Source organism: Mastigoproctus giganteus, chromosome 13 (genome assembly GCF_048544385.1).
Source record: "Mastigoproctus giganteus isolate SK-2022 chromosome 13, ASM4854438v1, whole genome shotgun sequence".
NCBI classification, from domain to species: Eukaryota; Metazoa; Arthropoda; class Arachnida; order Uropygi; family Thelyphonidae; genus Mastigoproctus; species Mastigoproctus giganteus.
This window is the reverse complement of record NC_143587.1, coordinates 157,901,231-157,916,433: the sequence shown is the minus strand read 5'-3', so window position 1 is coordinate 157,916,433 and position 15,203 is coordinate 157,901,231. Positions and strand designations below refer to the sequence as shown.

The 15,203-nt window shown below is 38.5% G+C and overlaps 1 protein-coding gene across 3 annotated transcripts in view; it reads left to right on the top strand.

The window, feature by feature from the left end:
- The window catches only part of LOC150076549 (sphingomyelin phosphodiesterase 4), a 324,202-nt gene that overhangs the window by 173,198 nt on the left and 135,801 nt on the right, over positions 1 to 15,203 (top strand). For all 3 annotated transcript variants that reach the window (XM_090388185.1, XM_090388183.1, XM_090388184.1), the window contains one exon: positions 13,739 to 13,829. In XM_090388185.1, coding sequence (XP_090244311.1) covers positions 13,739 to 13,829 — 91 coding nt within the window. The remainder of the gene's footprint in view (positions 1 to 13,738; positions 13,830 to 15,203) is intronic.

Genomic DNA, 15,203 nt, shown 5'->3' with positions numbered 1-15,203 from the left:
AGCCCATCTGCCCAAATTATCTAGATCCTGGAGTAGCACACTGCCATTACTGTATTAACAACCCTGTATTAACCAACCTTTGTATCATCGGCAAACTTCGACACTAAGCCTGATATACCTTCATCAATATCATTGATAAATATACAAAACAACAGAGGACCCAACATCGAACCCTGTGGGACTCCACTAATAACATTAGTCCACGAAGAGCAGCACCCATTGATTACCACCCTGTCTTCTCCCACTCAACCATCCTTTTATCCATTGTAGCAACTTTCCCTTAATGCCATGCTGCTCCAGTTTGTACAGTAGTCTTTCATATGCAACAGTATCAAAAGCTTTCCTGAAATCCAAGTATATGATATCACAATTTTTTGTGCATCTGATTCCTTTTTTTTTAACCACATCATAGTATCCAATCAAATTGGCCAGACAAGACATCTACTTACCAAACCCATGCTGAGATGATCCTACAATGCTTCTTTAACCAGTGACTCTATTATTTTCTCCAGAACAGAAGTTAAACTAACAGGTCTATAATTATAGTGACAAATGGGCCTGGAGTACTGGGGTCCATAGTTTAATATTTTTTTTTTTTTTTTTCAAATAGATATTTACAGTATACCCAGTATAAAATAAAATATAAGTACATTCAGTAGCTTTCGGAACCCGTGTCCCTTTATCAACTGACAAATTTGAATACATTACAAGCAAAGTGTGGCACGTTACTCATGCGTCATTGTTGTAGCACGGACGTGTGCTGCCTTACGCCAGTGATCATCCATCAATAAAACGGTTGTCTCTAGGATGGGATGTATACGCATGCCTTTCTGGCGATTTAATGCCTTAGGGTTGTTTATTATGTTTAGTGACTCTAGCCATAGGCGGTGGCGAAAGTGTCGCGCGTGGTCCACTATCTCAAAGTCACGTTTGGGGTCAAGATCGTGGTTGGTAGCCCAAAAATGTTCTGCAAGCGCGGACTGGTCAGTTTCGGCAAGCCGGATTGCTCTGTCGTGTTCCGTGAGGCGATCCTGGAGACGTCTCGATGTCTCACCTACGTAGCAACTGTTACAGGCCCTACAGGTGATACGGTACACTACATTGCTGCGTAAGACAGGTGTGACAGGGGTCTTCACACTGGAGACAAGTGAACGTAGGTTCCTACCTGGTAATTGCACACATTTGATGTTGTAACTTCTCAGGATCTTCGAGATACGTCCTGACACTCCTGGATAGTACGGAATGTAGGCGGACGATATGCTGACTTGCTTCGGAGGTCTTGGGTTGGAAGTAAGTTCTTGTGCCTGTAACAAGCATCTGTTTAGTACATGGGATGGATAACCGCATCTGGTTAGGTCTGCCTTCACACGGGAGATCTCGTTACGTCTAATTGTGTCGGTGCTGGAATGGCTCCAGGCCCTGGAGAACAGGGTGCAGGCAGTGCTATTGAGATGGCTTGGAGCGTGGCCGGACCCGTAGTTGATGAATTGACCGCACCACATGGGTTTGCGGTATACTGAGGTCTCTAGACGTGGGCCTACGCGATGCACTAGCACGTCCAGAAACGGGAGCGAACCGTCCACCTCTGATTCTACGGTAAACTTGATGAAATTGGATAGAGAGTTGAGGTATTCTAGTAGTACCGTTTCAGAACCACGTGGTATTATGGTAAAAATATCGTCGACGTATCTACACCACGTTGTAATAGGTGTAGGTGGGTTCTGGTGTATCTGCTTCTCCAGATCTTCCATGGCGATGTTAGCTACTACGGAACTGACAGGGGCACCCATAGCAGTGCCATGTACTTGTTTGTAGAGTGAGTCTTCAAAGGTGAAGATGCTGCTAGAGAGGCATAGGTTGAGGGCAGTACAGATGTCATCAGTGGATAGTGACGTCCTGGATTGGAGGCTTAAGTCGCTCCCAAGGAGCCTTCTGGCGCAGTGCACGGCCTGTTGGACGGGAATCGAGGTGAATAAAGAAACCACGTCAAATGATGCCATGACAGAGTTATCAGGGATTGAAATGTCCTTAATGATGTTAATGAATTCACTGCTGTTTTTAACGGTGTGAGATGTATTACCTATAAGAGGCGAGAGGAGGCTCGCGATGTGTTTGGACAGTTCATACGTTGGGGCACTGCAGCAAGACACTATAGGTCTGAGAGGAATACCCGGTTTATGGATCTTTGGTAATCCGTAGAATTGCGGTAGTTGGCAGCCAGTAGCACGCAGAAGATGGTGAGTCGCGGTCGGGATCTTCTTATCTTTAAGCCATGCGTGGACAAGCTTATTAACATTTGCTTCCAGACGTTTCAAGACTTTAACGGGAGGATCAGGTAGAGGTTCATATACGTTAGGATCGAGTAATAGGGCCAAGGCTTTCTCTCGGTAGGCTGATCGGTCCAGCACAACAGTCCGGCGCCCTTTATCCGCAGGAAGTACAACGATGGAGTTGTCTTTTCTTATAGATGACAGGGCGGCACGTTGGCGGTGGTTGAGGTTTGAGCACGTTTTTCGAGTGTTGCGGAGGACTGCGGCAGTCTTGAATCGGATCTCGTTGGCAGTTTCTTCGGGAAGGTTGGTAACACTGGCTTCTATACCCATAGCGAGCTGTGTGATGGGAGGTTTCGATGGTATAACGGCGAATTTCATACCGTTTGATAAAACACTCAGCTGCTCGTTGGACAGTTGTTTGTTACTTAGATTCAAGACGAAAGAAGTCGTGTCGTCTGAACATAATAAACAACCCTAAGGCATTAAATCGCCAGAAAGGCATGCGTATACATCCCATCCTAGAGACAACCGTTTTATTGATGGGTGATCACTGGCGTAAGGCAGCACACGTCCGTGCTACAACAATGACGCATGAGTAACGTGCCACACTTTGCTTGTAATGTATTCAAATTTGTCAGTTGATAAAGGGACACGGGTTCCGAAAGCTACTGAATGTACTTATATTTTATTTTATACTGGGTATACTGTAAATATCTATTTGAAAAAAAAAAAAAAAAAAAATATTAGGTCTATAATTATTTGTGTTACATTTATTAAATTAATGTCTATTAAATTAATAAATAAAATTAAAATAAATGACCTAAATAATATAATATTTCCTATTATCTGCCAGCATAGAATCTGTGGTGTGAGTTTAGAAGCAAAGGAACAATGAGAGTGAGAGTAATCTACAGAGCAGAAGATTGTGAAGAATATAATGAGTCTTTATATGCAGATGGAATGGGCAAGCAAGCATGAATGTCTTATTATGGGTGACTTTAATCTGTCCCAGATTTATTGGAATAAGTAGGAGGGTAACTTGCCATGGGGAAAAACTTTCTTAATCTAGATGATTATTATTTATATCAGCATGTTAGAAAAAGTACTAGGGATAAGAATATTTTTGACTCGTTATTACTAACAATTCAGATGACATCGCAGGACTTTAATTACAGGAACTATTGTCAGTTGTTGTTGTTGTTATTTGGTTTTTAGGAGTATTAGCAACTAAGGCCATATTGCTCCGGGGGTATGCGGTGGTCATTCCCTGACCTTTCTGCATCCTCCGTATTTGGTGGTCACGGGCTGGAACCCCGGTCTAATCAAGAAGCATGTGCTACACACTGCTGCTCCTGCCCACCTGGCTACGGAGTCGCCCGATTATTGTCAGGAAGTGATCATTGAATTGTCAATTGGAAGGTGAAGAAAGGAGCTGCAGTTAAAGGTAAAGGCACAGGTTTTAACTTTGGAAGAGGGGACTTTGACAGTTTAAGGCACTATATGGCATCTGTGAATTGGGTGGACTGACAAGGGATGGCAGATACATTTGAATTATGGAATACTTTTAATGCAAAAAATCAGAGAAGCATACATACCTTTAAGAAAATATTGTAGGAGGAGGAGGATGCCGAAATGGATGACTGCGGAGATTGGCTGGTCAAATAGAGCAGAGAAAGTACATGGGACAGTTACAGAGCAATGAAAAGTACTGAAACCTACAATAGATACAAGTTGATGTGTAATAGTACCAAAATAAGGTCAGAAAAGGCAAGGAATTTTTGAATACAACAAAGAAGAAATCTAATCAGATCGGACCCTTATGCACTGGTTTGGAAAAGGCTTAGATAACCCAGCTGATGTTGCAGATGAATCAAATAGTTACTTTGCATTAGTGATAAGAAGAGGCTGTGCTGCAAGTTGGGCTGAGCCATATGAAATTAGAGATGTCGTAATTATGGATGATTGTTCATTCAATAAAAAACTTTTGAGCATAAAGCAAGAAAGGCTCCTGGGAGTCAATGGCATATACTCTATGGTTTTGAGGGAGAGCACGAGGGAGTGTTTTGAACTATTGATGTTAATTATGAGTTCATCTTTGGACTCAGGGGTTTCCTTTGGAGAAGTGCCAATATATCACCAATACTTAAAAGCTGTTCTAAGAGTGAGGTTAGTAGTTACAGACCGGTTAGACTGACTTCAGTGGTATGAAAAATCATAGAGGCAATTAAGAGTGCAATTCATTTAGATAGATCAAGGGACATTTAGATAGATGTGGCATTCTGAAGGACATACAGCATGGCTTTAAGAGAAAAATCATGCTGAATTAATTTAGTAGCATTTAGTAGGCTATTTTGATACAGTTACTCATGAGCTTTTTTTTGGGAAAATTTCAACATAGTTATTTGGATTTTAGCAGAGCATTTGACTTTGTCCCTTATGAGAGGTTACTCTATGCGCTTGATCAGTTTGGGATTACTGGTAAGATTCTAAGATGGGTAGCTGCAGGGCAGAAGAGAGAGTTGTGATTAATGCATCTTCAGATTGGTGTAACATTAGGAGTGAAGTCCTTCATTGGACCACTGTTGTTTCTTATTTTCATAAATGACATCGACAAAGGGATAGAAGGCGTGATGTCAAAATTTGCAGATGACATACAGATTGGCAGAGTCATAAATGATCAATGCTAAGCAGTGCTCCTTCAGGATGACTTGAACAGACTTCAGAAATGGTCAGAGAAGTGTCAGCTATGTTTTTATGCTGCTAATGCAAGGTCTTAAAAACAGTGGAGGAGGAAAGGGATCAGAGCTTTGCAATACAGGCAGATATGAAGAGTTTTGAACAGTATAAACAGACTGCCTGGAAAGCCCATAGTGGCCTATCGATTTATCAGTGTTATCCTGTTGAGATTATAGAGGTCATAATCCTACTGTATAAGGCAATTATAAGACCACATTTGGAATATTGTGTTGAAGTATGGAGACCTCATCTGGGTCCAAAGATGGGCAACTGAAATGGTGATATTGGCAGAAGGACAACTGTACAAGGAAAGACTCCGATTATGTGGGCTACAGAGCTTAGCAACCGGGCACCTCAGAGATTACCTAATTGAGGTTTATAAGCTCTGAGAGGGATTAGTAAAATGAATGGTGGAATTTTTGTTATAAAGAATTGCAGAACTAGGCTTCATAAATTCAAATAGCTGGGGTTGAGGTTTAGACTATTCTTTTAGCCAGCAAGTCGTTGATTGCTGGAACAATCCACCCTCAGGTAGTCGAAGCTGAAAATTTGAATAAATTTGAAGGTCAACTGGGTAGTTGCCTGTGTGAGGAGGGAAGCATATAATTTGTATTTTTTTATCTACTTGGATCCCACCCCCACCCACTACAGCAAAAGCCTTTGCCTTGCTGGTACTATATGGTTGCTTAAGAAAATTGTTCCAGTTAGAACACTTGAAGTTTTGATTTTTGGCTGGTTTTTATATGCAGTCTTCAGTATGGAATGCTAGGACAGTTCTTATGACTAAGTCAGTAATATATGTCAATTTGCAAACAGAGGTAAAGTGGTAAGTTATATTAAAGGAGGCAGCAAAGGAAGTAAGCAAACCCTTAGCCATAATTATGAGAGCATCCTTGGACTCAGGGGAGGTCCCCACAGACTGGAGATGTGCAAATGTATACCCAATTCACAAAGGGGGATCAAAGAGTGACATGAGTATTTACAGACCAGTTAGTTTAACTTCTGTTCCGGGTAAAATAATGGAGTCACTGGTTAAATATGCATTGCAAGACTGCAGCAATAATTCAGACACAGCATGGGTTTGTTAAGGGAAAGTCTTGTCTGACAAATTTGATTGGATATTATGATGTGGTTACAAAGGAACTGAATGCAAAAAAATAATTTTGATATCATATACTTGGATTTCAGGAAAGCTTTTGACACTGTTGCACATGGAAGACTACTGTTCAAATTGGAGCAGAATGGTATTAAGGGTAACTTGCCACAATGGATAAAAGGATGGTTGAGTGGGAGAAAACAGAGGGTGGCAATCAACAGGATGCTGCTGTTCGTGGAGTCCCACAGGGTTCGATGTTGGGTTCACTTTTGTTTTGTATATTTATCAATGATATTGATGAAGGTATATTAGGCTTAGTGTCGAAGTTTGCAGATGACACAAAGGTTGGCAGGGTTGTTAATGGCAGTGTGCTACTGCAACAGGATCTAGAAAATTTGGGAAGATGGGCTGAGAAGTGTAAACTTAAGTTTAACATTGACAAATGCAAAGTACTGCATATGGGTAGAAGTAACCCCAGAGGAACGTACCAACTGTATGGTACTACACTTAAGGTGGTAGAAAATGAAAAAGACCTGGGAGTAATTGTGCAGTCAGATATGAAGTTTTCTGAGCAATGCAGATAGGCTTCCAGGGCAGGTCCTGGGGTTTTGTCAATGATATACAGGAATTTTGTTAGCAGGGAAAAGGAGGTGATTGTCCCTCTGTAGAAGGCAATGGTGAGGCCACGCCTTGAGTACTGCGTACAGGTCTGGAGGTCTCATTTTAGGAAGGATGTAGATTTGCTTGAGCGTGTACAGAGAAAAGCAACAAGATTGGTGAGGGGAATGAAAGGATTTTCTTACCAAGAGAGGCTTAAGTTCTGCAAATTGCAGCGGCTGGAGACTAGATCTGATTGAGGTGTATAAGGCCTTGAATGGGTTGAGCATGCTGAATTCTGATGGGATTCTTCCACTTGTTCAAATTAAGAACCTAAGGGGGCATAAATTCAAATTGAGGGAAGACAGATGTAGAATAGATGTTCAAAAATTTGCCGTTAGTCAGTGGGTGGTTAATTGCTGGAACAAACTTCCATCAGTCGTTGTGGAAGTTGATAGGTTAAATAAATTTAAGGAGGAACTGGACAAACATTAAGAGGGAATGGTTGTGTGAATTTTTTTTTTTTTTTTTTTTTTGTCTGATGCTGCATAAGCTTGCATATGCTTGCTTTTTTGCATCACATGCCACTACTACTATTACTTTTCACTAAAGCACCAGGGAATATAAATTTAAATTGAAAAAGAATTGCTTTTTCAATTTAAATTTTATTTCATCCAGAGCATTGGCTTTTGCTATATAAGCTTGTTTTCTTCCTTGCATAACATTTATTAATATTAAATGTTTCCTTTACTTTAATTTGTACCTGAAATATTTACTTAAATTTGTACCTGCTGCTCTCCCTTTGTTTTTCTAAGTTTCACATTTTTTAATATATGCTTTATTCTAAAAGTTCTGGTCACCAGTGATGGGAAAGAAAATAAATTTTATTTTAGAAATTAACTCCTTTAGGAGTAAGTTACTGCAAGTGTATGCACCCTAAGTGCTTAGTTTTCTGCTAGTGGCTGGCTGTGTAGAGTAGGTTTCTTCATGAAATTTTGAAATTCCTAAAAATAAAAACTTTTTACATACCTGCTTTTAAACGAGGGGTGGATGATCATTTAATTTGCAGATTGATGCAAGATTTTATGTTTACCACGAACTTTCTATAACTGCCACTGGAGGAACCGTCCCTAATCGCTACTGAGCAGACTTTATGTGCACATTCTAGTACTGTCAATCTAGTGTTGGGTGAAAAGAGTCATTGACGATTGTTTTGAAGCAAGTATCAGGTCAGACATATAGGTTGAACAGCGATATGTGATTCTTTATTGTCAGACGGGGCTTAAATGCATCAGAAACATTAAAAAGATGAATGAAGCATGTGGTAATGAGTGTCTTTGTAGGAGGCCATATTTAAATGTCACAAGTGATTCATTGAAGGCCATGAGTCCGTTGCAGATGACCCAAGACCTGGTCAGCCTTCCTCCTCAACAACTCCGGAGCAAATCACAAAAGCCCAGGAAATCTTGGATGAAGACAGGCTAATTACACTTTGTGAATTAGCTGTTAGAATATCCATTTCATGTGGTAGTCCCCACAATATTGAAAAAGATCACCTGAAAATGTCGCAAATCTATGCCCGCTGGATTCCACACAATTTGACTCCAGAACAAAAACAGCAAAGAATAGACTTGTGCAAAGAAATGATTGATTGAAACTTCGATTTTTTTCACTGTGATTCAGAGATAAAATAACAGTCGAGCGAGTGGAACATTCTGATTCACCAAGACCTAAGAAATTTTGTGCTTCTCATTTGGCTAACAAACAAATGGTTCATATGTTTTTTGACATAGAAGGCATTCTTGTTATGCATTTTGTGCCTGTGGAACAACAAATAAGGAAACATCCTCTGAGGTTCTCAGAGGCAAACTTCATGCCATTCGTGAAAAACTTCAAGAAATTTATGGCGTGAAGTGGTTTTTCCATCGAGACAATGCTAGGCCCCATATGGTTAATATTGCGTAGGCAGTGATCACTGCCATAATTGCTGAGGTTCTTCCACATCCCTCTTATCCACCAAACTTAGCCCCTTGCGATTTCTTCCTGTTCCTGTTTCCACATCAGAAGAAAGCTTTGAAAGGCAAACGTTTCACGGCTGACAACGATGCTCACAGAGCCACAATGGAAGCACTTCACAGTCTTTTGAAATATGGCTTGCAAGAAGCATTTAATGCATGGGTACAGCAATGGCGAAAGTGTGTAAAGTTCAAGGGAGGATATTTTGTGAAGAAGAAATCCACAGAAGATTCAAATGATGACAATTAATTCAATTCTGCATCCCTTATTTCTGTGGCGCATTATAGCCTTAGTTGCTAATACGCCAATAAAACCCAACAACCAACATTATTTCTGTGTGACCCCATGTCTCTGATATCCCCATAATGTCTGCATTTGATGGCTTGACTAGCACTTCAAGTCACCAAGTGTAATTAGGTTTTAAGCACTTAATGAACTTTGTCTTTATTATTCATTACAAAAACTAATTAATGCCAAAGTGATCTAGTATGTAATTTAATGGGGCCCATAAACCCCTTTCTCATGGCTAAGTGGCCAGAGAAACAACATACCAACACTACACTGAAACTCAGACGTATATACACTATGCCCTTTCTTTACACATTTTACTCCCCATATTCAAATTCTGCATCCCTTATTTCTGTGTGACCCCTCCCCCATGTTTCTGATATCTGCATTTGATGGCTTGACCAGCACTTCAAATTCATCAAATTTATTTATTATGCTCCCAGAATTGGTGTACATGTAGGTATTCATGAACCTGTTCTTCATCTTAGTTACCCTAAAACAGCCAATGGACTTGCTTGTTTCATGATGACTCACAGCAGGCCTTGAAATCCCCAGCACCTCGCTTTCCAGGCTGCTGCACATAAACAGTGCAAGAATCAATTCTTCTGCCTGCAGTTCTTGCTAAACTATTAGTCTGTATATTCCCCCAAGCTAGATGTTTTCCGACACACCTAGCACTGCCTCGATAACATCAGCAAATATTCTTGTACTCTTTCTATTTAAGTGTATCCCATCCCTGTAGTAGCAGTCTCTCCTGTTAAGCACAGACCATGCTGGAGAAGATTTTACCCCATGAGCCTTGCACTGTCTCTCTAGGGCTGAATTTATTAACAAGGCATATTGTCTGTATTCATCATATTCTTCCTCCTGTCATACCTGGGCTGAATTGTAGGCACTATGAAATTCAACCCTAATCTGACTTTTCCTCAACACAACCCAGTACATGTTAAGTAAGTCAGCAGTTCTCAACTCATAATGTCATTAGTGCCAATTTGTACAACAATATCACCTTTTTGCCCTTAAGTGATGATATCTACTCTGTCTTCAACTTTTACCTGGCAGACGTATCTGGTGCTGTTCCATCTGTCCTTTTTGCACAATATATTTCTCATTTCCCTGACAATGGAGTCACCAACAATAGCTACCTCCTGTGGGACCAGTTACCCTACAGGTTGCTTCTGTGCTGCCTACTCTTTCACCAGTTATGCAGCAATAAATTATGCTATCGAGTTTACGAGCCATTGCAAATATGACATCTGTTAATTACACATTTACATTATATGTATTACACTCAAGTGTATGTTATATCTACTATGCTATACCATTATGTTTGTAAAGTTATAAGTTTACTTTAATAGATAATAAAATTATCTAACTGATGCCAGCCTACGTGATTCGAACTATCAGAATACTTATTTACCTCAACATTTAAATAGTTAATTACCCCTGCCACTCACTGCAGTATAAGTTACGAGATACGATATTCATGCCAAATCACCAATACAAATGCTCTGTGTATATTAAGTTGTAACTTATTACAAAGTCTCTAGCTAAATAAAAAAATAAGCTAACGAATGTGACTAAGACTGTTAAACTATTTTTTGAAGACAATATGTTAAGTCAAAAGGACAGAAAAATTTTCCAAAAAACTTATCTTTTCCAGACTCTCAATTTTTTTAAGATTGTGGCATATTTCTTGTAGCTTATTTCTTGACTCACTCTGATTGTTCATTATGAATTTGTCCTGCATGGTCAAACATTGAACCAAGAACACCTACAGATAAATAGATAGAAATAAATACTTATACTTAAATTATTATTATTGTTTGTGCCCTCATGAATATTCATTCCCTTGTCTTGCAAATGCATGCAATTTTTGATGCTAGATCATCAAGAAAATTCATATTAGCAACAATTTTGCAAATCAGTAATGTAGTATGCTGTTGTATTGTACTATCTGCAGAATATAGATTGATTATTATTAAAAATTTTATTAAATATTTTTAAAATATACTGTGAATATTTTATTCTGATTCATTTTACTTTCAAGAGGTAAGATTCCATACAGTCAGGCTTTCAATTTATAAATTGAGGTGCTAAGAATTGTTGGTTGTAAGATCAGATGCTCATAAAGTTCCTGATACTGGAACATCTTGATGCAAATAAACATTCAGCATACGTAATGTTAAACTTATTTATGACATGGTTCCCATTAGTGGAATAGCAAAAAAAAAAATACAATTTTAAACGAACAAAAACAACATGCATTGATAGGGGAAAATGCATGGAGAAGAAATAAGAATGACAACTCTAAAAAATGGATCATTTTAGCTGTAGATGTCAGTAATTGGAGTGATTCCAAGCTATTTCCCAGTGTGGTGATGTATTGTAATTAAAATAATAATAAAAAAAATATATAAAAAATCGAAAGCTGCTTGCACTCAGTGCCAGCATTGGAAGGTGATTCTATAGGCTACAACACTGGACATCTGAACAACCTGAAAGCATGTGGAATTCCTTCAAAAACTGTAGGTTATTTAGTATTGATAATGCACTTGTTATTACATGGCCTATACAGCCATATAATAACGCCACCACTGGAGAAAGACATGGAGAACTACTCCAGTATTTTTCACCGGGAAACTTTATGAATGAGCTCAGGAATAAATGATAGTGCTAGGAAAGGTCAGTGGAACAAGGAGAAGAGATCGGCAAAGAACATGATGCTCAACACCATCAAAAGCCACACTGGCATGAGCATGAAGAACTTGAAAGAAGCTGTTCAAGACCAGACAGAATGGAGCCAGCTCGCCCATAAAGTCTCCGAAAGTCGGCTGTGACTGAACAGATGAAAACAACAACAATGCGCTTCTTATGGTAGATATGAAAAATGGAGTAGTGAAGGTATTAAGAGAGGAGATGGAGCACTTGGTGGTAATAGGTGGTCTTTGTCAGCTTATTAATTTGTGTGCTGGAAGAGAACTACATGCTTTCCTGTGAAAGTGGATGAATACTTGGAGAAATTTACTACCATCTATAAAGAAGTGCTTAAAGGAAAGATTTAAACAATTTCAAATGAAGTAAAAAAAGGTTTTGAAGTGTGTGTGTGTGTGTGTAATCATTAGCTGGACATCTGAGCAACATGCTGGAGAAGGTTGACATTTTGTCAAACAAAATGTCAAACTTCTCAAAGGTTGACTGTTTTCTACCATACTGGTAGAAAACAGTCAACCTTTGAGAAGTTTGTTAGAAAAGGTTAGAAGTGCTGAAATGAGCAATATGAGCTCTTCTCAGAGTTAATCAAATTAAAAAGTAACGATAAGTGTTAAAATCCACTTCACAATCTAAAAGTTTTGAAAGTTGACAACTTGAGAAAAAGAACTTCTGGTAAAAGCAATTCTGGCCAAGTAATCTGATAATTCTAGTCATGTTATCCACACTGATGCAGAAACGTTGTTTGTGTCTCTTTCTCTCTTCTGTTTTGAATAAATCAGCTTGTTTGTTTGTTTCTTTCTTTTAAATGTTATGCCAACATTTGTGTTATGTGGCAAAACATCCTAAGTAATTATTCCTAGATATGTTGAAGAATGCTGTGCAAGTTTGTTTTACAAACAGTTTTCAAATTTGGAAATTGATTACCATAGTGGACTAAACCAGAAGAATGAGTCTGACTTAATTGTAGGTCATGAAGAATCTAAAACAAGAGAGAAGATTCTGTTTTATTGATGGGTGAAGAAGTATTTTGTCTTCATGTGACTATACGTGGCGCACAAGTTTCTATTGAAAAATGGTGTTCTTATAAATGCTAAGGTAGTGCAGTTTTTATCAATTGGCAGTGTTTCTTTTTTTTTTTTTTTTTTTTTTGTAGAGAAGGTTCTAGTATTTCTTTGTACCATTAAGGCTAAAGAAATAGATGAAGCAGTAGATTTTGCAGCAACAGTAGAAGAAAGAATTGATGTACAGTGGTCCTTGGTTGGGGACACTGACAAGTGCATAAGAATGCCTGAAGTAATTGAGCATTGTATTTGTTACAAATTATTTCTTATTATTTATAACAATTCCTTATAGCAATGCTGAGTATCAAGGAATGGTCAGTGTTTACTGAATTCGGATTTTTTTTAAGCTGTAGAAATACTCAACAGCCAAGTCTAAGTTTTATTCAACATTTCTGAAGAGCATAGTCTGCAATGATATCTTTCTTAAAGCAGTCAAAATCAGTTTATCTAAGAGAATATTCCAAAACTAAATCCAGAAACAGAAAAATGTTTGGTAATCTAATGTTTAAAATCGTACAGTATTGGTAAACAACGGTGGCTGTATTTTAATATGAATTGTGTATTTTTCCAGTGAAATTCAATTTCTAATACAGCTGCAGACTTAAAAATAACTTTTTTTCAAAAAATCTCATTTTCCTCCAGTTTTTTTTTGCCTATTTTTGTCCAAAAATCTCCTATTTTCTCCCACTTACAAAATGTCTGATCATCTGGTTTTTTAAAATTAAAGATTGGCAGTTACGTATTTGCCATTAAAATATCAATTTCTTTTGATCTGATTATCCCAAAATTACATTTTAATCCATGATGAATGGATTAAAATGTAATTTTGGGATAATGATTCAGTGTTTATTTTAATTTTGAAAAAATATGTTTACTGTAACTGTTTAATGAAATAAAAAGATTAAAGCATATTTTATTCTTATGCTTTGTTTTTTTTGTGCCATTTATGACCATAGTAATGTCCTGCCGCAGATGGTCCAAAAAAAAATATATAGTTTCTTAAGGCTTACATTCGATCATTGGCCTTTAGATGCATCCTTTCGTTTGGTAAGTAATTTTTTGATATAGCACATATAAACTTATATTATAATGAATGTTTTTCAAGGTTCCCAAAAGTTTCTAAAAATTATTATTCTTAGAACAATTTCCACCATATATATACTGAATAAATGCCTCTACACAGTCTCTACTTGTAATGCTAAGAATAAAACTACCTTTGCTAACATCAAAACTATACTGAAATTCAAACTTTAATATTCCCACCTTTACTGAATCCTGAACACAGTGTATAATGGCTGCCACACTGGCAAAAGCTAAACTATAACAGTAGTAACAATGGTTGACATCATAATGGTGATAGTGTAGTAGAAAAGCTCAGGCAAAGTGGGGCCAGAATTAACAAAAAACCACTCACTTGGTAGATCTTCAAAAGCAGCATACCAAAGGTAAGTATACTTACCTAAATTTCCCAAAAAATCATGTTTATCCAAATGAAAATTCCAAAACTCGTGGAGCTTCTCACACCATTGACCACCCTTCCTGTGTCCTCTTGCCCCTCCAAGATAGAGTATAGAGTATTTTCAGTTCTAAAAGGCATCAAGGATTTACCCCATCTCTGCGTATGTTCTCTGTATCGAGAACAGTACTCTGTCAAAGCCAAAGCTTTAAAGTGTGTGGATTATGTGCTTGTGTAATATGTTGTGCCCATTGTTCTTCTGGCTTGATGGCCGCCAGGCCCCTAATGGGACCTGACGTTACCATACTCTGCCACGGGGAGGCCAGCCAGGTGTACCCATTTATTCATTTGTTTCTCTGGTAGATCCTGCCACCTACTTTCCAGAGATTTCAGTGGCTGGCTAGAACCTTAAAAAAAAAAAAAAAAAAAAAAAAGTATACTGTATATTGTGGTTCAGTTTTGCCTAAGTTCATTTTAAGAACACTAGTTGGGTTTGTACGCTGATAGGATAAGTTAGTGCCTGAAAGGTTGGGCTAAATTCTGATGTGTGGGACTGTGTGCTGTGAAAGGTGAAAGTAAGGGAGGATGGGAGACTGAAGACTGGGGGGTAGAAATAGAAATAAGGGGTCAACAGAGAGAATGGCCCTTTGTAATCAGTGGGATATGTCCATGCCTCACTAGAAAAAAAGATGGGTGGGGCAGGCAAAGCCCCCCCCTACTATTGATACAAGGATGGTTGAGTGGGAGAAGACAGAGTGGTAATCAATGGACACTGCTCTTCGGGGACAAATGTTATTAGTGGTGCCCCCAGGGTTCGGTGTTTGGCCCATTGTTATTTTCGGTATTTATCAGTTATATTGATGAAGGTATATCAGGGTTAATGTCTAAGTTTGCAGATGATACGAAGGTTGGCAGGGTTGCTAATGACAGTAATGATAGTACACTACTGCAACAGGATCTGGAAA